The sequence below is a fragment of the Bos indicus genome, chromosome 9 (genome assembly GCF_029378745.1).
Source record: "Bos indicus isolate NIAB-ARS_2022 breed Sahiwal x Tharparkar chromosome 9, NIAB-ARS_B.indTharparkar_mat_pri_1.0, whole genome shotgun sequence".
Taxonomy (NCBI): Eukaryota; Metazoa; Chordata; class Mammalia; order Artiodactyla; family Bovidae; genus Bos; species Bos indicus.
In genome coordinates this window covers 92,245,956-92,273,226 of record NC_091768.1, presented here as the reverse complement: position 1 = coordinate 92,273,226, position 27,271 = coordinate 92,245,956, and the positions used below count along the sequence as shown (strand labels likewise).

The 27,271-nt window shown below is 44.1% G+C and overlaps 1 protein-coding gene across 7 annotated transcripts in view; it reads right to left on the bottom strand.

The window, feature by feature from the left end:
• Window positions 1-27,271, bottom strand: part of TIAM2 (TIAM Rac1 associated GEF 2) — a 236,290-nt gene that overhangs the window by 75,960 nt on the left and 133,059 nt on the right. For 6 of the 7 annotated variants that reach the window (XM_070796428.1, XM_019967622.2, XM_070796426.1 and 3 more), the window contains 4 exons: window positions 17,359-17,544; window positions 16,177-16,323; window positions 10,650-10,721; window positions 164-325 (listed from right to left, as the gene is read on the bottom strand). In XM_070796428.1, the coding sequence (XP_070652529.1) occupies window positions 164-325; window positions 10,650-10,721; window positions 16,177-16,323; window positions 17,359-17,544 (567 nt within the window). The remainder of the gene's footprint in view (window positions 1-163; window positions 326-10,649; window positions 10,722-16,176; window positions 16,324-17,358; window positions 17,545-27,271) is intronic. The other variant, XM_019967625.2, reaches the window with a different exon arrangement.

Below are 27,271 nucleotides of genomic sequence, written 5' to 3'. Positions count from 1 at the left end.
AAACATGGAGAAAGAGAATGCTATAATGAATATGTTAATTAACAAATTTGTTCCTTCCTGTAGAAAGTGAGGTCTTCAACACCACCCAAATTAAGCAGGCAAAGGAGGGCAACATTAATGATTATCCCATTCAGAAGTGTATTTCTACAGCAAAATCCACTACCTTGCAGGCCAGAGTCAGAACATCTTCTACCCTGGTTTCCGGCTTGACCATCACAGTCACGACTTGACGATCCGGAAAGTGAACGTCAACCTGGCTCTCCCACGTGCCGTCTCGGGGAACGCCATCCACTGCTGACCCGTATAAGTGTAGCAGGTCATCCACCTGTTTTGAGGTCCCAAAAGAAAGGGTGGGCTTGACGAGCAAATGAGGGAGGCCGTGGGAAAATGCCCCTGAGTTTAGAGTTAGCACTTTTGCGCTCCTCACATCTAGGGCTTCTCATGACCCTCTGGGGCAGACAAGCCTGGAGTTTCCTCATTTGTTTAACCCACACGCAACTGACGCCTTGGGAGGCTGACTGGAGTCCATCAACTCCTCCTCCTGTGTTCTAGCCACTTTGCCTCTTAGCCCAAGTTAGCACAATGCAGTCAAAGAAGGGCTGCTCAGTACCCACTCTTACTGCTCTAGAATTGTCCAGATGATCAGGAACTCCATGAAGTCTATGTCTAAGCCACGATCCCAGTGAATTTCAGATACACTCGGCCATGGCCTCTGACGCCTGCCTGCATACTAACCATGAACTGCACTTAATCCAAGCATGTTTCTCTTCTTTCTACTTGTTTTTAAAAATTACCCCCTAATCCTGGACTAAGTGTTTTTCCATCTTCAGCTAGACACTCATTCAGAAATCATCCCCAAACATACCATGTTTCAGAAGGTTTTCCCAAGGAAGCTTTGTTTCCTAAACTTCACCCTCACAGTAACTCCATGACCTCATGCTAATATGTTCTTCTATGATTCATAAATAAAAATAGTTAACATTAAATATTAAGCAACTCAGAAATGTTCCCTTCTGGTTAGGCTCTCATATTAGTCTGGTAGTAAAGACAAGACTTGAGGATTTGAAATCAAAAGACTGAGGTTCAAGTCACACCACTTAAGAAGCAGTAGAGCAGGGCATTTCCTGTGTTCAACCTCACCTCCTATTTTGTAAACAGGGATGTTATTAATACAACACAATTGTTTAAGTTCACCAATCAATAATACAAATTTTGTGAAAAGAAATCATATATGTGAAAACACCTCACACACCAGAAAATGTTACACACAGATTCATCATCAATACATCACGTATACCCCACCTATCATACATGAGAGTTGTCAATGACAGGTTTTTTACTTTGAATTTCATGCATTTAAAACACACGCACATACACACACAATATTCCCCTATGTACTAAGTCGCTTCAGTCGTGTCCGACTCTTCACAACCCCATGGACTACAGCCCACCAGGCTCCTCTGTCCATGGGATTCTCCAGGTAAGAATACTGAAGTGGGTTGCCATGCCCTTCTCCAAGATTCCCCTACACCATAGGATTAAAATACTAGAATATGTACAGTAATTAAAAAAAAACAAAAACAGATTTAGGCAAAGGGAAGAATCAATTTTCCTGTGCTGTCTTTTTAAATGTGGTACTCATCTTTGAAGTGACATTTCTGGCTCTGTCACTTCCTGTATATTTTCCTGAAAAGATGGTCACAGCCCAGAATGCACATGAACACACTTGCCAAAGAAAAAGACAGCGAGCAAGAGAGAGAGAGAAGCAGATGCCCAGAGCCAAGGACTCAGGCAAGCAGCACGGACCCCTGTGTCCCCTGCAGGGTCACATCTCACGTGGGTCCCATTTTCTTCTGAGGTTAAGCCTCAGGCACTTCCGTCCACCTAAGCAGGAATTTCAACCAGGGGCATCAGCAACGAGCAGGTACGGGCTCAAAGGCACAGGCCCCGCCTCTCCAACAATGCATGCTCAGAATCAAACCAAAACCCCGGCAGAGGTCACTGTGGAGTAAGAAACCACAAGGAGCCAGGACCAGGGGACGTGAGCCCATGCTGACTGCTGCTGCACAGCAATTCAGGGCTGTACTTTCAGAGCAGAGCCGGGAAAACCTGATGGAGGATGACAAGCGAGGGAGGGACACGGGAACGCAAATCCACAACTACCCTCCCCTCATCCAGAGAGACCTCACAACTCCTCGCCAGTTCACTCACCACTCACAGCCCTCTGAGGCAGGCGCTGTCCCAACTCTCTAACAGTGAAAAGAGGGGGGCTCAGAAAATTCTAGAAACTTGCCCCAGCTCCCACATAGAGCTACGACTGACATACTGTGGGAATTTGAACCCTGGACCCCAGTGTGAGCCTGGGCTCCCACCACTGCTCTATAGGAACATCAGCCTGGCAGTTAGTCACCTCTCACAAAAGGGACAAGGGCCAGCTGTCTGATTCCTTTTGGTTACTCCACGAGGCACACCATGTTCCGGCTCCCCCAACTCCCCACATGAGCACTCTCCTGCCTCCAGACCCGGGTGACCTCCACTTCTTTCGCCTGCTTTACCCTCCCCAGAGCTCCTGTCCTGAATTCACATATATTCTTCAACCTTATTTCAAGTGCTACCCTCTTTCTTAGGAAGTCTCCCATGCCCTCCCCCAATACCAATTCCACTCAGTTAGATGTGTCTACACTCTGATGTCCCTGCAGTGAAGTCCAGCCAGCTTGATAGGCATTTCCAGGCTGTTCTTAGGTCCCCCAGGTGCTGAGATGAATGAATGACAGCAGAGATGCTGTCTTTCTCATTCTCAGTCTCCTTCAGCCCTTCACACAGTGTGTCCTTCAGGCCTTCACACAGTGTGTCCTTCAGCCCTTCACACAGTGTATCCTTCAGGCCTCCTCACAGTGTATCCTTCAGGCCTCCTCACAGTGTATCCTTCAGCCCTTCACACAGTGTTTCCTTCAGCCTTTCACACAGTCTGTATCCTTCAGCCCTTCACACAGTGTATCCTTCAACCCTTCACACAGTGTATCTTTCAGCCCTTCACACAGTGTGTCCTTCAGCCCTTCACACAGTCTGTATCCTTCAGCCCTTCACACAGTGTATCCTTCAGCCCTTCACACAGTGTCTCCTTCAGGCCTTCACACAGTGTGTCCTTCAGCCCTTCACACAGTGTATCCTTCAGGCCTCCTCACAGTGTATCCTTCAGGCCTCCTCACAGTGTATCCTTCAGCCCTTCACACAGTGTTTCCTTCAGCCTTTCACACAGTCTGTATCCTTCAGCCCTTCACACAGTGTATCCTTCAACCCTTCACACAGTGTATCCTTCAGCCCTTCACACAGTGTGTCCTTCAGCCCTTCACACAGTCTGTATCCTTCAGGCCTCCTCACAGTGTATCCTTCAGCCCTTCACACAGTGTATCCTTCAGCCCTTCACACAGTGTATCCTTCAGGCCTCCTCACAGTGTATCCTTCAGGCCTCCTCACAGTCTGTATCCTTCAGCCCTTCACACAGTGTATCCTCAGCCCTTCACACAGTGTATCCTTCAGCCCTTCACACAGTGTATCCTTCAGGCCTCCTCACAGTGTATCCTTCAGCCCTTCACACAGTGTATCCTTCAGCCCTTCACACAGTGTATCCTTCAGGCCTCCTCACAGTGTATCCTTCAGCCCTTCACACAGTCTGTATCCTTCAGGCCTCCTCACAGTGTATCCTTCAGCCCTTCACACAGTGTATCCTTCAGCCCTCCACACAGTCTGTATCCTTCAGGCCTCCTCACAGTGTATCCTTCAGCCCTTCACAGTGTATCCTTCAGCCCTCCACACAGTCTGTATCCTTCAGGCCTCCTCACAGTGTATCCTTCAGCCCTTCACACAGTCTGTATCCTTCAGCCCTTCACACAGTCTGTATCCCTCAGCCCTCCTCACAGTGTATCCCTCAGCCCTTCACACAGTCTGTATCCTTCAGCCCTTCACACAGTGTATCCTTCAGCCCTTCAAACAGTGTATTCTTCAGGCCTCCTCACAGTGTATCCTTCAGCCCTTCACAGTCTGTATCCTTCAGCCCTTCACACAGTGTATCCTTCAGCCCTTCACACAGTGTGTATCCTTCAGCCCTTCACACAGTGTATCCTTCAGCCCTTCACACAGTCTGTATCCTTCAGCCCTTCACACAGTGTATCCTTCAGGCCTCCTCACAGTGTGTCCTTCAGCCCTTCACACAGTGTATCCTTCAGCCCTTCAGAGTGTATCCTTCAGCCCTTCACAGAGTGTATCCTTCAGCCCTTCACACAGTGTATCCTTCAGCCCTTCACAGAGTGTATCCTTCAGGCCTCCTCACAGTGTATCCTTCAGCCCTTCACACAGTCTGTATCCTTCAGCCCTTCACACAGTGTATCCTTCAGGCCTCCTCACAGTGTGTCCTTCAGCCCTTCACACAGTGTATACCCTTCAGCCCTTCACACAGTCTGTATCCTTCAGCCCTTCACACAGTGTGTCCTTCAGCCCTTCACACAGTGTATATCCTTCAGCCCTTCACATGGTGTATCCTTTAGCCTTTCACACAGTGTATCCTGCACCAAGAACATACCTAATCCATGGGTGTTGAACTGGATGCAATGAGAAATTCAGTCACGTATGGGCTTGTAGGGTAAGAGCTGCCCATTTTCATTGTCTTATGTAGAATCTGTTTCCACAGTGTTAAGTTCTTAAGCCTCTCTAGAGTTTCAAGAAGAAAAACTAAAAGAGGATTACTATGGAGAAATTCTAGGCTAGAGAAAACTATGCAGGCAAATGAGAAGATACGACGAAGGACCAAAGAAACATTCACATTCTATTCAATTAAACAAGGTTTTGTGCCTACATGTGCTCTGAGGAAACATTCCCTGAGTCTACACTGCTGACCTAAAGTCAACTGAATGATCGAGGTCTATCAACACCAAGGCTAGGGGAGGTTCAGATTCTCTCAAGAGATCCTAGAGTGAAAATTTACGTGTAGTTTTTTTCCTATGTGTAACATACACACAGCCTAGAAGTTTAAGAAATTAAAGAAAGGTGAAATATGGCTATTCAAAAAGAATGCCAAGGATGCAGAAGTGATTCATTAGAAGTAGAGAAAGAAAAGACTACTTGGTGCTTATACATCTCCTAGGCTGTTGGAAGACTTGCCTACATGGGGAAAAAAAAAACTGGATTGATCCTTTTAAGGGTCACTGTTATCTACACTGAAATCACACGCTTCATTTTCAGTGAGTCAGATAAGATATTCTCTTACCTTCTTTTTCATAAAAGGAATAGAGAATCATGAAAACAAGCCCAGCAACTTGACGTGTCTGGAAAACCCTTTTCTCTGCTTATCCTTAAAGATGCTACGTTAATCTTTTAAACCCCCACCCAGAAGTCCTTGGCTGGCTACCCCTGTCAAGACTATCATATACCCCTTCACCCGCTCCATCCCTCCCTCCCCACAAAATTAGCTTCCAGTCAACCAGTTCAAGGTTTCCAGTTCTCAGAGGAGACAGACAAACAAGCAAAAATACAATAAACAGATAATCTGGGTCAAATCCCAGCCTTGTCAGGGCTGGTTAGCTCATGTCTCTGGGCTTCAATTTCCTCACATTTACAAGGGGCTGAAGCACACCAGCCCCACAGAGAAATCAGGAGACTGGCATGAGAAAGGGCATTTGAAGGGACTACATAAACTGTAAAGGGCCATCAACAATGTAGAAGATCACTTTTGAAGTTCGGTGTGGATTATGGAATTACACCATACTAGGCTTGGCCAGCAAATCAAGTCAAGTCAAATCACCGTGGATGGTGACTGCAGCCCTGAAATCAGAAGACTGCTTCTAGACATGAAAGCTATGACAAACCTCGACAGTGTGCTGAAAAGCAGAGACATGATTCTGCTGACAAAGGTCAAGGCTATGGACTTCCCAGTGGTCATGTATGGTTGTGAGAATTGGATGGTAAAGAAGACAGAGTACCAAAGAATTGATGCCTTTGAACTGTGGTGCTGGAGAAGACTCCTGAAAGTCCCTTGGACAGCAAGGAGATCAAACCAGTCAATCTTAAGGGAAATCAACTCTGAACACTCATTGGAAGGACTGATGCTGAAGCTCCAATACTTTGGCCACCTGATGAGAAGAGCTGACTCACTGGAGAAGTCCCTGATGCTGGGAAATATTGAAGGCAGGAGGAGAAGAGGGCGATAGAGGATGAAATGGCTGGATGGCGTCACTGATGCAACGGACATGAACTTGGGCAAACTTTGGGAGATGGTGAGGGACAGAGAGGCCTGGCAGGCTAAGCTGCAGTCCATGGGGTCGCAAAGAGTCAGACACGACTAAATAAAGGCTTGACCACTGTAATTCAACAGTGGCCACTATAAAAAACCGAATGAGAATCACCCCTTGCTCCAAAACCCAAGGGAACCGTGGTGACTACTGGTGCCCAGACCACCATGTGGCCCGGTGCTGAGTGGCCATCCACCAAAGGGTAACATCACTGAACTGCAGCCATGGCCACTTCCGTTAAGGTGTGCAAATCACTTCCGCCCTCCAGGTAGGGCAGCTTCTACAGAAGCATTTCTTATTACCATCACATTAATGGCCTTGGAAGCACATGTCAAATTACTTCTGCTCAGTGTGCCTCAAGGAGAGAAAATTGAAACTCCGAGGGCTCTCACAGCAGATGCTTTTGGATCAAATGGCTCGTAATTACTACTTGGATCTCTGAAGGGAAGTGAGTGGCAAAATCACAATCTGGCCATCACAAAACGGGCCCACACCACAGTTGCTGATAAAAGGAAGGTCTATTAGCAAGTGAGATGAGGGAAGAGCACAAAAGACGTTCGTGCTCTTGGCTGTCTTAACAGCAGCAACATGTCACAGAGGAGGAGGTGTTCATTCCCTTCTTGGGTGGATGCCCAAACATCAGTTGATATGAAAGGGAAACAAAGACCTATCTATGTACCATCCATCTGTGCACGTACGACAGTTGTGTATGGCTCCAGACTAAACGTTCTATTTAAACAGACCAGAGTGATGGTCAAGAGTAAGCGGTTTCATTCATAGTTTCCATTAAAAAAAAAAAAAAAATTAGCATTTCCCCCCCCCCCAGTTTGGAGCTCAGGACTAGTGTGACAATGCTTCATTCACTCACTGCCACAGAAAGTTGGGACACCCCAGGCCAATTTTCCAGGAGTGAGAGCCAAGGCCCAGGGCGCCAGGGTATCTGCAATGATGCTTCTGGGGTAGCTCCCTTCCAGAGCCTCAGCGGGGGATTTGTTGTCACTATCTCCATAACAAACACATCCCTTCAAACTCTGACTGAGACGTATTATTACTCACCAAGAAGTACCCTATGAAAAGCTTTCACTTTTTTTGGCGGGCCAAAGTGTCCTTTAAAAAAACCGCTCAAATAAGACTGGCTGGATTCCAACATTAACAGATTTCAAATTAGGGTGACTCACAGTTGGACTGTTACACGATGCACCGATTAGAATGGAATATTTTTAAATACCCGTGACCCTCCTCCCTCCCAGCACTCAGGAATGACTGCCTTTCTGTGTTACACTGGTGGACATAACACACTATTCACAAATAGATGGTTTGTGCAAGTTATAAATATTCTCCAAGAATGGTTAGCAGGAAAAAAAAACGAGTGGAATGAAATATTAATTATTCAACCAGCTACAGGCAGAATCTTAAGTCCCAGAGATATTAAAAAAAAAATCAAATACCCTTCATTCTGTCTGCTACTCAATTTAAACCTAGTTATCTGAGTACTACAGGACAGAAATAATTGACACGCCATTAAAATAGCCCTCTATGTCAAAGGAATTTCTTCACTGTTGCTATCCAGAAGCAATGTTTAGTTAAAACAAATAGGGATAAATGTTTAAATATACATGCTTTAAAAAAAAATAATAGCAAATGCAATAATACTTTCCTCTCACTGGTTATAGCACCAATGGGGCTTGTTAATTAAATCACAAGAAGATGATTTGGTCACTTGAACCCAATTTAAATAAGACTAAGCTTAATTCTAATCATTAATGACTACCAAAATTTATTTTCAGTGTTCAACGTAAGTTCTGTTAATAGAAAGTGTTTTGATGATACAATTTCTAAACTCTCAAAGTAGGAAATTTAAATTATCACAATGCTGGAAGAGATATAACCTTAAAACCATGTGGCTTTTATTGCAGATCAAACAGTTCTTCTCAACCATTAAAGGGCTACATCTAATACAGACAAGTAATAAGCAAATTTACTAAGCAATACTATATCCTTAGCAGTGGGTCATGGGTTAAGAATATACACATAGTCAAAAGTGAAAGTGAAAGCAGCTCAGTTGTGTCTCACTCTTTGCAATTCTCCAGGCCGGAATACTGGAGTGGGTAGCCTTTCCCTTCTCCAGTGGATCTTCCCGACTCAGGGATCGAACCCAGGTCTCCCGCATTGCAGGTAGATTCTTTACCAGCTGAGCCACCAGGGAAGCCCAAGAATACTGGAGTGGGTAGCCTTTTCCTTCTCCAGCGGACCTTCTCAACCCAGGGATTGAACCTAGGTCTCCTGCGTTACAGGGGGATTCTTTACCAGCTGAGCTACCAGGGAAGCCCAACACATAATCAAAGGTCCTAGTCATAAACTTGCCTGGGAGATATGACATGTGTACTTGGTGGGATGACTAACAGTAAAAGAGAATAAGAAGCAAGCAAATAATAATGATATAATTTGATGCTGTTGCTGTTCAGTCGCTAAGTCGGGTCCAACTTCTCGCAAACAATTTTTTTAATCAAGTAAAATGTCTCGTCGACTGTGTAATTTGATCTGGATTTTGAAAAAAGCTCTGAGTGTATATAGAAATAACAGGGCAGAGAATGGAAATCATTTATTATGAAAAGTCTACCATTTTGATGGTATGATCTATAAAGAGGAAGGTTTGGATGTGGCTTCCTCAGAGTTCCACTTAGTCAAATCAGGTGGCGCTAGTGGAAAAGAACCCATCTGCCAACGCAGAAGACATGAGAGATTGCAGGTTTGATCCCTGGGTCAGGAAGATCCCCCGGAAGAGGGCATGGCAACCCACTCCAGTATTCTTGCCTGGAGAATCCCATGGACAGAGGATCCTGGCGGGCTACAGTCCATAGGGTCACAAAAAGTCAGACATGACTGAAGCCACTTAGCACACATGCAGCAAAAGAAGACCAGCCAGGAGCAGTGCCCATGACCTGGCCTCCTGGAATAGCCACCCTAGCTCACTTGACCTGCCCTCTGGCAGCCCCTGTGCTGTGAGTATGGGAGGTGAGGGCAGGGTTTTGAGCAGAGGTTCTCTACCCCATCTCAGGACACCATGGGCAGGGCTTAACTATGAGGGGTGGTTCAACAATAACCATGGAACTGAGCCCCTGCTCACTACCCACAGTTGGGTCCACTTCCCATGGAGGCGGAAGAGGTGGCTGTCTATGGAGTATATTTTAAGATCACCAGAAATTTCCTCATTTACCTCCCTCCAGACCCATCACAGGGTCTTAAACACTCCGCCATTCCTCAGGTCTTTCAAACTATCGCCAATTCACTGAATTACCCCAATTAATTTGTTATGTAATATTGCCTACTTCTGTAAAAACACATTAAATTGTGTCTAAGCCCTTAAAATCAGGTTGGAGCCTCAACAAATAGTTTAGAGGGTTATTGGACATAAAACCCCAAGATACAATGATTTAGTGAGGAAGGAGATAAGAGAAATAGTAACACAAAAGACAGCTTTAATTGGAAGGTGTGGATTTGAAAAAGACACAAAGAAGAGGCGTGAGCTCACCCAGACCACCTTCACCCACCTCAGAATTCCATCCAGCAATGGTTCTGGGCTTTGCTTAGTCAGAAACTGTCCTGGGGACTAGACGGAGCCCCTGTGCTCAGCTCTACTGAAGGCACCAAAGGCTGCTGATTCACAGTGTGAAGCACTGTGTGTGTGAAGACCCCTGACACTCTGAGAGGAAAACGCAGAGATCCACTAAACTCTGATGACAGTAAGTACTACCCGAGGAATACTGATGACAGTAAGTACTACCCGAGGAACAGGGATAAATAAAAGTTGCTATTTTGACTTCAGTCTAGCTATATACCACTTCAATCTAGCTATATTCATGGGAAGGACTGATGCTGAAGCTGAAACACCAATACTTTGGCCATTTGATGCAAAGAAATGACTCATTTGAAAAGACCCTGATGCTGGGAAAGATTGAAGGTGGGAGGAGAAGCGGATGACAAAGGATGAGATGGTTGGATGGCATCACCAACTCAATCAATGGACGTGAGTTTGAGTAAGCTCCGGGAGATGGTGACGGACAGGGAAGCCTGGCATGTTGCAGTCCAGGGGGCTGAAAGAATTGACACGACTGAGCAACTGACCTGACTGATACCACTTTGAAGATGGAGTTATCATTAGTTTAAGACACCTTCAAAAATAACTGGCATTCTGAAAACACCTTTTACCTACTCGGCACCATTTGAGCTCCAAATTTATTTTCAACAGGTTCAGGTAAAGATTATTTTCAACAGGTTCAGATAAAGATTAAGCATGCCCCATTTAACTTAGCATTTCTGTCATCCAAGGAAAATAAGACGGCTGCTGTCTGCAACCTCGCTTACCTCACTGGAGTTATTGGAGCTTTGAGGTAGCTGAGTTCCGGAAAATCCATGGCTGCCACTGGAATCGAATATCTGATAGACAGCAGGAGAAAAAAAGACTAATGAAGTGGCTCTGCAATATTCGTTTGGCAGTTACTTTCTCAGTATTTAAAAATTTAAGTTCTATAACATTTGACAAGATCTTCCTATCACAATGTGTATTATTTACGACTCTACTACATCTAAAGTTTTAACTTAGATTAAACTTGCTTTTTTTTCCTTCCCATATGGTTATATATATTACTTTTCTATGATACATATTGTTCAGGTCATCCTAGATCTTCTTGATGTTGGAGAAGGCAATGGCACCCCACTCCAGTACTCTTGCCTGGAAAATCCCATGGATGGAGGAGCCTAGTAGGCTGCAGTCCATGGGGTCGCTAAGAGTCGGACATGACTGAGCAACTTCACTTTCACTTTCATGCATTGGAGAAGGAAATGGCAACCCACTACAGTGTTCTCGCCTGGAGAATCCCAGGGATGGGGGAGCCTGGTGGGCTGCTGTCTATGGGGTCGCACAGAGTCGGACACTACCGAAGTGACTTAGCAGCAGCAATAACTTCTCCCCTGGAGAAGGAAATGGCAACCCACTCCAGTATCCTTGCCTGGAGAATCCCATGGATGGAGGAGCCTGGTAGGCTATAGTCCAAGGGGTCACAAAAAGTCGGATACGACTGAGCAACTTTTTACTTTACTTTACTTACACATTTCTGAAGATGCAGAAATCAGAGTTGGCAAAGCCACCAAAATCAAGTTTATAACTATTTTTTAAATGTGCATAGAAAAAATATTAGGAAGAAATAGAGCTAATATTAAACATGGTTGTGTCTGGGTAGAGGAACTAGGAATAATTTCTTTTTCCAATTTTTATCTTCTAGATTTTATAGTGGAATACTAAACATTAAAGAATAGGCCATTTAAACATTTATACCAAGTACATCAGCTCTCAGCCCAGGCAGTACTAGTGGTAAAGAACCTGCCTGCCAAGGCAGGAGACACACAAGGCTCAGTTCGATCCCTGGGTCAGAAAGATTCCCTGGAGAAGGGCATGGCAACCCACTCCAGTATTCTTCCCTGGAGAATCCCATAGACAGAGGAGCCTAGCAGGCTACAGTCCATAGGGTTGCAAAGAGTAGGACACAACTGAAGCAAATTAGCACACACAATATCAACTGCATTCAGTTATGTAAATTCGTTGTTCAGTCGCTCAGTTCATGCCCAACTCTTTGCAATAAACTGCAGCACGCCAGGCTTCCTTGTCCATCACTATCTGCCAGCATTTGCTCAAACTCATGTCCATTGAGTCAGTGATGTCATCCAACCATCTCATCCTTTGTCACCCTCTTTCTCCTACTGCCCTCAATCTTTCCCAGCATCAGGGTCTTTTCCAATGAATCAGCTCTTTGCATCAAGCGGCCAAGTATTGAAACTTCAGCTACAGCATCAGTACTCCCAGTGAATGCTCAGGGTTGGTTTCCTTTAGGATTGACTGGTTTGATCTCCTTGCAGTCCAAAGGGACTCTCAAGAGTCTTCTCCAAAACCACAGTTCAAAAGCATCAATTCTTCTGAAAGAAGCGCTCAGCCTTCTTTATTGTCCAACTCTCACATCCATATATGACTACTAGAAAAACCATAGCTTTGACTATACTGACCTTTGTCAGCTTTATAATATGTTGTGTACCTTTGTCAGAGCTTTTCTTCCAAGGAGCAAGTGTCTTTTAATTTCATGGCTGCAGTCACCATCTGCAGTGATTTTGGAGCCCAAGAAAATAAAGTCTGTCATTGTTTCCACTGTTTCCTCATCTATTTGCCATGCAGTGATGGGGCCAGTTGCTGTGATTTAAGTATTTGAATGTTGAGTTTTAAGCCAGTTTTTTCACTCTTCTCTTTCACCTTCATCAAGAGGCTCTTTAGTTCCTCCTCACTTTCTGCCATAAGGATGGTATCACGGGCATGTCTCAGGTTATTGATATTTCTCCCGGCAATCTTGTTTCCAGCTTGTGCTTCCTCCAGTTTTGCATTTCGCGTGATGTACTCTGCATTTAAGTTAAATAAGCAGGGTGACAATATACAGTCTTGACGTACCCCTTTCCCAATTTGGAACCAGTTCATTGTTCCATGTCCATTCTAACTGTTGCTTCTTGTCATGCATACAGGTTTCTCAAGAGGCAGGTAAGGTGCTCTGGTATTCCCATCTCTTTAAAGAGTTTTCCAGAGTCTGTTGTGATCCACATAGTCAAAGGCTCTTCGGGCAGTCAATGAAGCAGATGTTCTCCTGAAATTCCCCTTGCTTTTCCTATGATCCCACAGATGTTGGCAATTTGATCTCCGGTTCCTCTGCCTTTTCTAAATCCAGTTTTTATGTACGGAAGTTCTCGGTTCATGTACCGTTGAAGCCTGGCTTGGAGAATTTTAAGCATGACCTTTCTAGCATGTGAAATAATGCAATTGTGTGGTAGTTTGAATATTCTTTGGCATTGTCCTTCTTTGGAATTGGAATGAAAACTGTTCTTTTCCAGTCTTGTGGCCATTGCTGAATTTCCAAATTTGCTGGCATATTGAGCGCAAGTCTTTAACAGCATCATCTTTTAGGATTTGAAATAACTCAGCTGTAATTCCATCGCCTCCACTAGCTTTGTTTGTAGTAATGCTTCCTAAGGCCCACTGACTTTACATTGTACATTTCCTAATACTGCACAGGAGGCAGTGATCAAAACCATCCCCAAGAAGAAGAAATGCAAAATGGTAAAATGATTGTCTGAGGAGGCCTTACAAATAGCTTTGAAAAGAAGAGAAGTGAAAAGCAAAGGAGAAAAGAAAATATATACCCTTCTGAATGCAGAGTTCCAAAGAACAGCAAGGAGAAATAAGAAAGATTTGAGAGACTAGCACTGAAACATGTATATTACCATATATAAAATAGATGACCAGTGCAAGCTCAGTGCATGAAGCAGGGCACTCAAAGCCTGTGCTCTGGGACAACTCAGAGGGATGAGGTGGGGAGGGAGGTGCGAAGAGATTCAAGGCAGGGGACACATTTGCACCTATGGCTGATTCATGTCAACGTATGGCAAAAACCATCACAATATTGTAATTATCCTCCAATTACAAAAAAATTTTTTTTAAAGCCTTAAGTGAACAATGCAAAGAAATAGAGGAAAACAATAGAATGGGAAAAAGTAGATATTTCTTCAAGGAAATTATAAATGCCAAGGGAACATTTCATGCAAAGACGGGCACAATAAAGGTCAGAAAGGGTATGGACCTAACAGAAACAGATATTAAGCAGAGGTGGCAAGAATTACACAGAAAAACTGTACAAAAAAGTCTTACTGACCCAAACAACCACGATGGTGTGATCGCTCCCCTACAGCCAGACATCCTGGAGTTATATAAATACCAACACTACAACTAGCTTCATATCTTTTTAAAACAAAAATGTTCAAGCAAATGCTTTTGCTTCATAAAATTTTACATTAAGGACATTTACCATATATGATGGGGTAAAGACTATATTAGGCTTATATCAAATTAGCTAAACATCAACATTTTATAAGCAAATTACCAAGATACTTATTGTCATTTAATTATATAGAATTTGCTGTCTTGATTAAAATGAGAATTTGTCTAAAGACATTATTTAAACTTCATAGAACTTGAATTCAAAAAGATGAGCCCAGCATTAGCTAACGGTGTATCAGTTCAGTTGCTCAGTCATGTCTGACTCCTTGCGACCCCATGAACTGCAGCATGCCAGGCCTCCCTGTCCATCACCAACTCCCGGAGTTCGCCCAAACTCATGTCCATTAAGTCGGTGATGCCATCCAGCCATCTCATCCTCTGTCGTCCCCTTTTCCTCCTGCTCCCAATCCCTCCCAGCATCAGTGTCTTTTCCAATGAATCAACTCATCACATGAGGTGGCCGAAGTATTGGAGTTTCAGCTTCAGCATCAGTCCTTCCAAAGAACAACCAGAACTGATCTCCTTTAGAATGGACTGGTTGGATCTCCTTGCAGTCCAAGGGACTCTCAAGAGTCTTCTCCAACACCACAGTTCAAAAGCATCAATTCTTCCATGCTCAGCTTTCTTCACAGTCCAACTCTCACATCCATACATGACCACTGGAAAAACCATAGCCTTGACTAGATGGACCTTTGCTGGCAAAGTAATGTCTCTGCTTTTGAATATGCTATCTAGGTTGGTCATAACTTTCCTTCCAAGGAGTGAGCGTCTTTTAACTTCATGGATGCAATCACTATCTGCAGTGATTTTAACCATAATCTATAATGAAGAAATGTTTTCATTTATAACCAACAAATGATTAATTTCACAATTGAAGTACAAATAGAATCACAATTTTTAAACATGATATCCTTTCTGATTGTGAGCATACAAAAATAGTGGCCAAGTAAAGGACTGCATGTATTTTTGCTTTCAATCAACCAATCCACTCCCTACCACTTCCACCTTTATTGCTTTAGGGTTATAGATAAGTCATAGAAGTTGATTCTCTCCCTGGTATTCACCTGTTTCATGAAACTGTTTCACAAGTTAAATGTGTATATCTATATAAAATTAGAGAATAAAGTTCATAAAACATGACTCTCTCTGCCAGCATATTCAGAATAACAGCTGTCAGAAATAAAAACAAGAACTTCCTTGGACTTCATCACATTTTCCCCATTCACTTAAACGAACAGCTCATTTTGTGATAATTTATCTTTCCAAGAGTCTTACAAAAAATAATAATCCTAAAACATACCACTCAGCAACGTAAAAACCGTTATCACATACTGTATTAGCAGCATTAGGAAATATTTCAGACATGAGTAATCAAAACATTCCCAAAACAATTCACTATCCATGGGCCACCTTTCAACAATATGTGCTCAGGCTATTTTTATTTGGCATGTTTAAATAGCCGCTCATCCTCTTTCTAGGATAATAGGCAGCAACAGTGATCCAGTGCTGGAGGATCTAGGTAGACCAAGCCCCAGCCTTGACTCTCAGCTGCCTCAGGAACAAGGAAAGGAAGTGACCTCACCTCTCCCTGTCTCTGCCTTCTCATCTGTGATAAGTGATGACACAACGCCTACTTCGTGTCATATAGATGAAGTCAGCAAAGCGTCCGGCACTATCAACAGAGTTCAGTTGCTGTTATTCTATTATTAATTTTCCATGTTGATTATAACAGAAAATCTATGACAATTACTTAAGGGCAATGACAAGTGCAGATGCTTTTCTGATGAGCCTTACCTTTGCGTTCCCACGCACTGCAGATGTAGGGTGTGAATACCTCTTTGGGAGTGCCAAAAAAGAGAGTGAGCAACTTGAGTGTTTTCTTTTGGGGAAAAACAGTTAATGCTGAGACTGCATCCCTTTGAAGCAACTTTGATCTCATTGTGAAGGCTGGTGAACATTTATGATTCACAGCATATCAGGGATTTCCCACTTGGTCTATTGTCCCTCCCATGCTGAGCAACTCACCTGAGTTATAGACGGTCTTTTCTCCTTCCCTTTTCTTGCAAGTGTGTCCAGGCCTTTTAATGAAGAAAACAACCCCTTCTTGTGTCTTCCCCGCTGAGTCAGCGAGAGAGTTCTTTTCCGAAGGGCAGAGTCGTCTCTAGAACACACCTGATTTAAAACACAGTTTAGAAACATCATAAAGTGCGTTATGTCCTAACATGAATAAGCCCTGCTTGCTATAAATGTTAGTTGATCAGCTGCTCTTTGCAACCCCATGGACTGTAGCCCTCTAGGTTCCTCTGGCCATGGAATTGTCCAGGCAAGAATACTGGAGTGGGTTGCCATTTCCTCCTCCAGGGGATCTTCCCGACCCAGAGATCGAACCCAGGCCTCCCTCACTGCAGGCAGGTTTTCTACCATCTGAGCCGCCAGGTGTTCTGAGCAGTCCCCAGAGTTATTCCAAGTCTGACATAGCAGAGGCACATTCACCAGAGATCTCTTATCGAGATAACGTAAGTCTAGCTACCACAGTCACATCTCTCCAGGGTGGGCAGTAGGGTTGGCAGAATCACCTTCAGACTCCAGACTGAGCCAATGCTATCCACAGAAGCCACCCACGCAGAAACAATCTCACAAAACCCAGGGGAACTCTCGGCAGAACAGATCAAAACACCTTCAATCAGCCCTTCAATTCTTCACACCACTGTCGCTGTTCCTCAGGGATTCCACCCTTCTGACTGTACGAGGTGGGACAGACAGAAGGGCAGACGCAGACGGGAATATTTAGTAGCTGGGTACTTGCTTGCATGCTCAATTGTGTCCGACTCTTTGTGACCCCCAGGACCCCCTGGCTCCTCCATTCACGGGATTTCCCAGGCAAGAATACTGGAGTGGGTTGCCATTTCCTTCTCCAGGGGATCTTCCCGACCCAGGGATTGAACCTGCATCTCCTGTGTCTCCTGTTTTACAGGCAGATTCTTCCCATTGCACCACCTGGGAAGCTGGATTCCACGAACGAGCAGCAGAGAAGCTGACACTCTACAGCAGGAAGCCAACCCTCCCTCCCCCAGCACCGGGTCCCTGGGTGGCCCTGGTCAGTTACTGGGTTAAGTCACAGCAGAGCCCAGTGTCAACCAGCTGGAGAAAGGTGAGCTTCCGCAGCGCTCCCTGCATGCCGCCGAACCGCCTTCCTTGGAAACTTACCAGAGCATGGAAAGAGGAAACTGACAAGATGCCCAGCCGGCCCAGGGCCAGCTTGGAGGGGCGGCTGGCGGCAGCAAGGAGGCTCTTGGGGTTCGGCAACTCCCCGCCCTGCAGGCTGGCCAGATAGCAGCGCATCCTGAACAGATCCATGTGAAACTTCTCCAGGTTCTGCTCCCATTGCTGGATCTGTTTAATCAAGAATAGGATTAATTTAAATAAAAATGAAGTGTTTTCACAGGTCAAATTGAAAATGTGACCCCTTTCAGCAACTTTAAGGAAAAAAATCATTTTAGCTGGTGTTGCATGGCTCAAATGAGCCTTCCCTCCTTGCCCCATCTCAAGCCCTCCTGCCAAAACCAATGGGGTCAGATAGCACTGTACTTCCTCAGGATGGCCAAAGACAAAACCAAATCAGTGGTCCCGATACAGTGCCGGGGCACGACCTTTGGAGAACTCCAGCGCTGAAAACCATGCTGGCTTAAGGCAGGATGCCCAACTCTAAGTCAGTTACTTCACTTTGTTACATTTACATTCACAGCCTCTGATCTTAAACCAGAATAACCGAATTGCACACAAACAGATGCGGGATGAATGGAGGCAGTGTCTGCACATTTCTGTACATTCTCAGAATGACTCACGAAACAAGAAAAAACAGATGAACTTCAGGCATAAGGACAAACAGAGCTTTTACTCCTACTTTAAGTATTCTGGGGAAGAATCACCGTCTATACAGCTTTATTAAGACACTTATAGGGCTTCCCTGGAGGAGGAAATGGCAACCCACTCCAGTATTCTTGCCTGGAAAATCTCCATGGACAGAGAAGCCTGGCGGGCTACAGTCCATGGGATCGCAAAGAGTCGGACACGACTGAGTGACTAACACAGGGCTTCCCTGGTGGCTCAGTGGTAAAGAAGTTGCCTGACAGTTCAGGAGACACAGGTTCAATCCCTAATCTGGAAAGACCCCATATGCCTCGGAGCAACAAAAACCCATATGCCACAGCTATTGAGCCTGGGAATAATTACTAAAGCCCACGCACCCTGGAATCTGTGCCCTGAAACAAGAGAAGTCACCACAATCAGAAGCTCATGTATCCCAACTACAGACGTGCCCTCACTCTCCACAACGAGAGAGAAAAAAAAAAAAGGCCTGTGCGTCAGTGACGACTCAGCACAGCCAAAAAAAAATTTTTTTTTTAATTTAAGACATATATAATTATTTACAATATAAAACTTTCTATGTATTCTTCAAAAGTGAATTCATAAATTGGTAAAGAAATAAAAACTCTGGGGGCCACTCTCCTTTCTTCCAAGGATGTCAAAGTATATTATATGTAAGCATTATCTTCATTTAGACATAAACGAATAGGCAAAGAAAGGCTCTAGAAAGTTGCCAACACAGAGATTCAGAACAGAACAAGAAGTTGGGCTTCACAGAATGTTCAGAGGAATCTCGAAATTCAAGGGAAGGTCTGTAGTGAAGACTTAACAACTATTTCCCATGAGAACTGTGTCATTTCATTTGCAGCAACTGCATCTCCTGTTTTGCCGAGCTTTGCACCCAAATAGATCCTAACCTTTCACAGTACACTTTCCAGGTCAATCCCTGATCCTGGATAAATGATATTTTGAAGGATCTCTGACAATGAACACTCTGTTTCCCTCATCTCTCTCCAGAGAAAGGCAGAACAAATTCTGGGTGCTCTTTAGAGTCCCTCTAAGTTCTCTGTATCTGTTTCTTAGGAAGATCACTGCACACCTTTCTACATGAAAGAAATATGATGGCTACAAGATCTAAACAAGTAATTTGTTGATTTATCATAGTTTGTCAGCAAAACAACAAAATCTCCCAGAGTGCACTGAAAAACCTCAATCTCTAATCTAACTTCACTGAAGACACTGTATGACCTTGCTAGTGATGTAATAGCCCACTGACGTCAGCCTTGAATCAATACCAGTATGACCTGATGGCTTTTAAAAACGAAAATCCCCAGGTTTTTACCTGATGAGCCTACTCATTAGGTATGAGGTCCAGGAAAGCAGACATTTAATTTAAAAGCATCTGTAGCAATTCTGGTGCCCAGCCTGAGTGAGGACCACTGTTTCAGATTAACATGGCAGATCAAATTGAACAGCAAATCTCTCTGTAGTCTTATATTAGAGAATTCTAGATTCCAGCAGTAATGGATGGGTATTATGTAACCACAAACTACATCGACTGGAAACTATAATACCCAGAAAAAACTATACTCCCAGTTCTGTCTCACAAATATCTTTACAAGCTAATACCTGAAAATCCACACTTGTAGGCACATTCTTTTGTCTTTTAATAACATGCAGATATTTCTCGGTTGGGTAATGTATTCAAGCCTATCTCTCATTTATAACTCCATGTGAAACAGCTAATGAGATACTTTTTAGGCATTCTGGAGAGAGCGGAGGTATGAAAGTCAAAGAAACCAGTGAGTTATTGGGTACCAGACAATACAGAAGCCCACAGCATCCACAGAGGAACAAAAAGACAAAATAGCAAATAAAATAAAACCCAGGTCCAGGCCAAACACTTTAGATCAGGGAAGGTGACAATCTCATATTATCACTGACTTCTGCAGTTTACAAAGCTTTTTTTAAAAGGCATCACTGAATGTATTTAAATGACTATACATCAAAGCATTACTGGAAAGAAAAGACAGCTCCATCCTAAACAATACACAGGGAACCTCCAAATTCCGTCAGAAACATTTTGTAATCTTGAGCACACCCAGACCTCTCTGCTCAAAACCCTGGGACAAAATGCAGGTAAGTTCATAGGAGGAATATGGATTCTGATGCTTAGGCTTGTTGAAAGAAAGAAGGGGCTGGGAGACTCCAATAGCCCAAAGCAGATCCTACAAAGATCAAGAATTTTGTTAATATATGTGACTATGTTTCAAGAGACCTAGTATCTCAATCAATACTGCACATTATGGAGAGCATTTTTAATCTGAACTTAGTAGAAAATGCAATTGAGAAGGGACTTTACTTCCATTTCAATGATGTTTCCTGCCGTCATCCTTTGTAATGGTTAATTCTATGCATCCACTTGACTGGGCCACAAGGTGCCCAGATGTGTGGTCAAGCACTAATCTGGGTGTTTCTATGAGAGAGTTTAGGGATGAGTTTAACACTTAAGTGGATAGACTGAGTAAAGCAGACTGCCCTCCCTCATGTGGGTGGGCCTCATCCAATCAGTTGAAGGCCTGGCTAGAACAAAAGGTCTGACCTTCCCCAAGCAAGGGAGAATTCCTCCTCCGTGATGGGCCTCCAAACTGGGGTGTCAGCTTTTTTCCTGGCTTTTGATGACTAGAACTGAAATATTGGCTCATCCTGGGTCTCAGGCCTGCCAGGCTTCAGATGCAAACCACACTGTCCACTCTCCTAGGTCTGTAGCGGGCTGACTCACTGCAGACCTTGGGACCTGCCCATCTCCATACTCACACGAGCCAATTCCTTATAATGACTCTCTTTATGAATATATTTTTTACACATCGTATTGGTCCTGTTTCTCTGGGGAACCCTGACTAATACCGCCTTCATTCCCAAAGTGCTCTGTGGCAGAGTTAGCCATCATTAGTCACACATCTAGTGCATGTGTAAGGACAATATTTATCTTGTTTTAAAGGTCATGGTTCTTTATGGACAGAATCAGTCAGAGAAGTTAAATGAGGATCTGAGGTTGGATAAGTAACAATGATTTTTCTTTCCATAGACTCACCACAGTTGTAGAGAAGGACATGGGAGAATATGCAGGTAAAAGTCTGGTAAGGACATGGATTCAGGTGCTTGGGTTAATTGGAAAGAAGAGAGAAGTACAAACACCAGACCCACGAGCTCAATACAGATCTTGTAATACCGGGAATGCCAGTGGACACAGGCAGTGAGGGCTGCCAGGCCGTCATTCCTCAGCAGAGGACACTGAGGCTCAGGAAGGAGGTGACTTGACCAGGGTCACACAATATGCTGCCCTTCCAGGCTGGCCAAGGCCCAAAGCTGATCCTAATGGGAACAACACGTGGGAACAGGCTTCCACAGAGCACTTGGAACACAGCCCCCGAGCCCAGGTCTTCTTGCTCATAAGGCTGGTGTTGTACACTGTCTAGTAATTACTTTGCAACTTTCATTTAAATTTTCATCTAATCATCAATCACATTTCTCCCCACAAATTCCCAGGTGTTCTATAGAGAAGCTGTAAGACTATCTGCTCTCTCATTTGGGTGAACATCTTGCCTCTCAATTTCCTATCAGCCTTGATATTCAAGTTTGGCCCAAATTCAACGTAACATTAACTAAAAGGAAAACATGTATTTTATCCCTTTATCCTGCAAACAATGAGATAAAGATACATTCTTTTTAAACGAAAGAGAGAAACAGAAGACAGTTTTGTATCTATCATACATGCTACCTCAGAAAATGTCTTCATCATTATGAAAACAGTAATATCATCCAATCTCACATTTATCAGGGAATTTCTAGAGATTTTTTCCTAATATGATCAAAAATGAAAATGCCCCAAATCAGTTCCCTTAAACCAAGACAGTTTCCCCCCTTCTTTCTACATTCTACTGAGAATTGTGCCTAGACATTTTTTTATTTCATCTGGACATGAAAATTAAAACTCAACTGCTATGTAGCTTGAGCTTTCATTTCTTAGCACAAAACACAAAATTAATATGAATGCAAAGGAAGTTTTATCTTTCATTTGTAAAAGAAAAATTATTAATAAAAAAAATTGAGGAAAACTCCCATTATTTAGCACTGATACAAACACAATGCAAAAATTTCCTCTTTATGGCTAATATATCTATATTTATTTAATGAGCTCAGAAAGGCTATGGTCCACTCTAGAAAGTGGGAGGGAAAGGAGATGAAGGCTAATGCTAAAAATAACAGATGAATAAGTGATGCATTAAAAAGATGACAAGTACATTCCTGCCACACCCAACACTCCTAGAAAAATATTTTCTACCATTTGGCCATTTGATCACAGTATTCAGTCATTTGTCCATTTCTAAATTGGTCCTAAAAGATAATTAGTTTTTCCTTTTTTGGCAGAGTAAGTTGAAAACCTCCCATACAATATTTTCCAAGCACTAAAACCGACCTCCACAGAAGAACCCAGCTAGTAACACAGAAAACACTGGAGTTAACTGGTAGTTAGAGCAACCAGCTACTGGTTTAGAATATTGGTTATGTTTTATTTTTCCCTTTGAGATGTTCACATGCCATCAAATTCATTTGCCAAATGCATTCATAATAAATATATTTCCCATCATATCAAGCTCAAACATTCAAGTTAAGAAAACAAGCAAATTAAAGATTAATTTCTACTTGACACAAAACTGTGCATCACCTGGTTCCTTAGTGAGCAAAGCACAATCTGATTCACAAATCTTTTTGCGAGGCTGGATCCCATTAGAAGTGAGGATTTGTGTTCAAGCTCGGACAACTTGACACTGTGTGATGACATTGGACCGTTTCCTGCATCTGTCCCAGCGTCTACACACTCATCCATCAGATGGGTGATACAGACAACCTGACCATGTGGAGTGACTGTAGAATCACACAGAATCCTGGCCTGAGGAGTCCTGAGTGGTAGCCTTGGAAACCATGAGGATGAAGAGTGAAACAGGAAAGGAGATGCTCACTGGTGAATGTAAGAGTGAAGCCCCAAGCAAAGGAGCAGGAGCTGGTGAGGGGCTGAGGTGGGGACCAGCCCAGGGAAGAGGGAAGGAAACACAGGAGTGTCCACGATCTACCTGGAACCAAGTACCAGGGAAACAGATGGTGGGGAGGGGCAGTTACTCATCCCTTAGGAGCTCTTATTTCATTCTAGGAATGACCTTATACGCAAAGGGATAATTACAAAACAGTGTGTGAGATAAAGAGCGACCCTGAGAATTATCGGAGCATAGTAGGTCCCTGATGGAGGGGTGGGGAGGGCGGTCAAGGGCAGCTCCTGGGAAGAGCTAAACCCTTCATCACAGACAGGCAAGGATGAGTCCAATGATGGGGGAGGGGACGGGGCAGTCTGCAAGCAGGCATGTGGTCCACGTGGGTCCTCTCTGCCTGAGGGAAAATCCAAAGAAAGAAGTGGAACCCACAGGAAGCTTGACGTTGCAGCTAAAGGTCAAGGAGGGGAGCTGTCATCAGAGACTTTATCTTGTAAGCAACAGGGAGCCACTGCACGATTTTTAATCCCAGGAATCCGATGGTCAGATTCTCTTGTTAGATGCAAACCACTCTGGCCTTGTGTGGCCCAAGCACCTGAGGAAGGGCAAAACCTGCAGCCTTAGAGAGAAGAGAGAAGACAGTTCTGCTACACCTCACCTCTCACAACCTACCCATCATGTGCTGAAAATTCAAACTGCCAGGATGACCGCATCATTTCAGAGCACTCTGCCTTGGCTCACGCCAACCCCTGGCCTGGAATTCCCTTTGCTATTCCTCTCCTGATTAACTCCTCATTCTTTGAGAAGCAATTCGAGCATCACTCCTCCAGGAAGTCCTCCCTGACTACATATGAGGCTGAACTCCCCATGTGTCTTTCACAACACTCTGGAATATCATCTACTCCCAATTCATTCTATTATGTCAAAATTATGTGCTTAGCTGTCTATCAGCCTGCTTGACTAGGAGCACCCTGAGGGCAAAGACAGCATCTTCTTCAAATTCCCAGTTTGCACGCTCACCTGGCCCGGAGTCTGAACTAACTGAATGTGAACTTCCCATCCTCAGCACCTCCTGTACGTGCCACCCCCTCCGGCCTGCTGCAGGATGCCTTGTCCTGCCTAGCCCCTGGTAATCTGGCCTTGTCTCCCTCAAACCCCCTTCACAAATACTCCAATGCTCTGTTCCCCGTTCTGCTTCCACCCACGTGCCCTAGATCATATTTCCCTCAAGCTTTTGTTCCTTTTGTTCCCTTCACTGCAGTTTCCAGTGGTCTGAGCTCAATCCATCCTCTTTTTTATTTTAAAACTTTACACAAGGGCTTGCCTAGTGGCTTAATGGTGAAAAGTCTGCCTGCGGATGCAGGAGACATAGGTTCGATCCCTGGTCTAGGAAGATACCACACATTGCAAAGCAACTAAGCCCGTGTGCCACAGCTACTGAGCTTGTGCTCTCGAGCCTGTGAGCCGCAACTACTGAGCCCATGTGCTCCTGCAACGAGAGAAGCCACCACGCTGAGAAGGCCTTGCACCGCAACTAGAGAGTAGGCCCTGCTCTGCAACCAGAGCAAAGCCTGCATGGCAGTGAAGACCCAGCCCAGCCATAAATAAATAAATATTTTTAAATAAAAAAACTAAGTAAATATTGAAAACAGAGCCCATGGTTCACAAAACCCAGTGCAGTCCCAATCCCACCAGCTGACAGTTTGCTCCTTCAGGGCATCACCTCCCTGCTCCTAACTGACCCCAGGAGGTGAGAAAGGCCCAGAGAGAGTCAGAATGGGGAGAGGGAGCCATCTGGGAAGAGGCCAAGATCGCCTTAGGGTGGGGAGGTTTTATTCACTTGTTTTGTTCACTTGTTTAAAATAATAAATGGAAAGGAAAATCAAGTACTAATGGACTTAATTTACAGCTCTTCCTCCCTCAGAACTTCAAAGGGAACTGCCCTGTGGACAGTCTGCTCCCAATTGGACATGCCCAAATGCAAGTGGTGTCATCCTGCCCCACAGTCCCCAGAAGGCCTGGGGACAAGAGCACATGATGGTCTCTTCTAAGCCAAGCATGTCCCCACATGACGGCTTGACACTCGGCTGTTATTACTGCAATAGCGACTTTATCTGAAAAGGGAATCGACAAGGAGCTCCTCCAACCAAAGCTCTTCAAAGAAAACCTGTTCCAGAGACTTTATCTCGCATGATGTAATGTACTCTCTCAGTTCAGCTCTCATTAGGCAACAAGTTGACTAGTTCTGGGGTTCTTCGGATCTCTGGGGGAAAGTGCTGCGTAAATAAATTATTTCCTTGTATGTAAAATAAAATAGAGTGAGGTTGAGAGTTTTCAATGGTAATTGATAAAGCACTGCTCTTTTAAAGATGTTTTTAAAAGGCACTTTAGAGAAAACTATATACTTCTGGGATATTTAGGAGATCATGTTCTTATTGATTTGATTTGTAAATACCTTTGCCTTTATATGTCATAGAACATTCTCTAGTCCAAAACCATCTCATAAAAGTAATCCTAAGCATGTGCCTGCTTCCCCCCCGCTTAATGCTTCATACTCTGTGTCTGCAAGTATAGAGAAAAATAGCTTTCTTTACAACCATCTGGCAAGTGAGTTAAGAACAGTGGGCACAGCGAATGTAGCTCACGTTACCTGCCGCAAAGCCCTCTGGGAAAACATGAATACATTACAACCTTAAAAACTGTGGCTCTGGTACGGAGAATATTTTCAGGTGGAATGCCTAAAGATCAACCCAATTGTTTCTTACCAGAAATTCAGCAGCATAATATGAGAAGGTGATTGTGTGCAGGGGAGGGGATCAAGGGAAGGGTGTGGGGGAAGGGGTGCGAGCAAGGGGGAGGGGGGTGGGAGAGGGGAAAACCAAAATGAAAAATCAGTAGTATTAGCGCAGTGCTTTAAATACTCATGCAATGATTCTGCCAAAGAATGCACATTGGTCACAAGTTATAATTACCCTAATTCTTTAAAAGAGTTCCTCTCTGGGCCATCCAACCACCAGAGACCCTTGGATCTGTGTAGGGGGGCATATGAAAGTAATTCCCCTCTCCCAAGAAAAAAACAGCACCAATTTTGACATCATAAATGAAGCATTTACCAACAATGAAAAAAATTAATGAAAATTTAGTTTTAATTAATGAAAATTTTAAAAATTAATGAAAATTCAAATTAAAAAAAAATGTTTGCTTGGACTTCTTGTGGCCATAAACAGAGAAAGAAAACAAGAAGCCAAAAAAAAAAAAAAAAGGGCCAGGACCAGCTCAATGTTGCCCAATTTCCCTTTCCTCTCCCTGACCTAAACATTTGACAACACATAAGGACCTGAAAACTCCAAGTTGGGTGTCCAGGAGACTAAAGTATGGCTTTAAATGTTAGTGAGCCAGTTAAAACCACACCTTCTCCCACTACAATCAGTATGAGATTCTAACTCTGGCACTTGAGCCCACGAGCAGCATCTCTGATGACAGACAGACTACCGTGGCTTTTGGATCCTGGAAATTCAGGACCACGAGGGAGACATGGTGTGGAGAAAACATGAAGAAAACCTTTCTCCTCCTCCTCAGGCCTTTCCGCTTGTCGTGTGAATTGCGTTACAGCATCACATCCCTGCCTGCCCCAGACAGAAAGCTGAGAGGTCAGGGCCTGCCCGCAGGCCAGATCTCTTCCCAGACAGGAGCCGGGCCAGGCTCTGGGAATGAAGTGGCCAAGGGCAGAGATGTGTCTGTCCCCCGCAGATGCGGCCTTGTCAAAACCCCCAAAACCGTCCACTCCCACGGTTCTCCTTGGCGGCTTCAACTTCCTTTTCAGTTCCTTGGCAAAACTATCAATATGTTCTAGTTTGTAGTTTGCGAGCTGTCACTCTTTAAATAAAGAGCATATTTTGGAACTTCCTTGACAATCCAGGGGTTAAGACTTTCCACTGCAGGGGGCACAGGTTCAATCCCTGACTGGGGAACTAAGATCCCACATGCCACACTATAAATCAATTGTCTGTTTGAGGAACATTTCAATTCAGGTGCATAGGAAACTATCTTTAATACTCTATAAAATTATCAAAAATGATGCATTGGGAGAAACATCTTCCATAAAAATTGTTAAACTTCTGTCGTGTTACTCTGGTCCAGACCTTCACAGCTGCACACGCAGACCAGGGTCATTCTTACCCCTATCCAAGCCACTGCCAGATTAA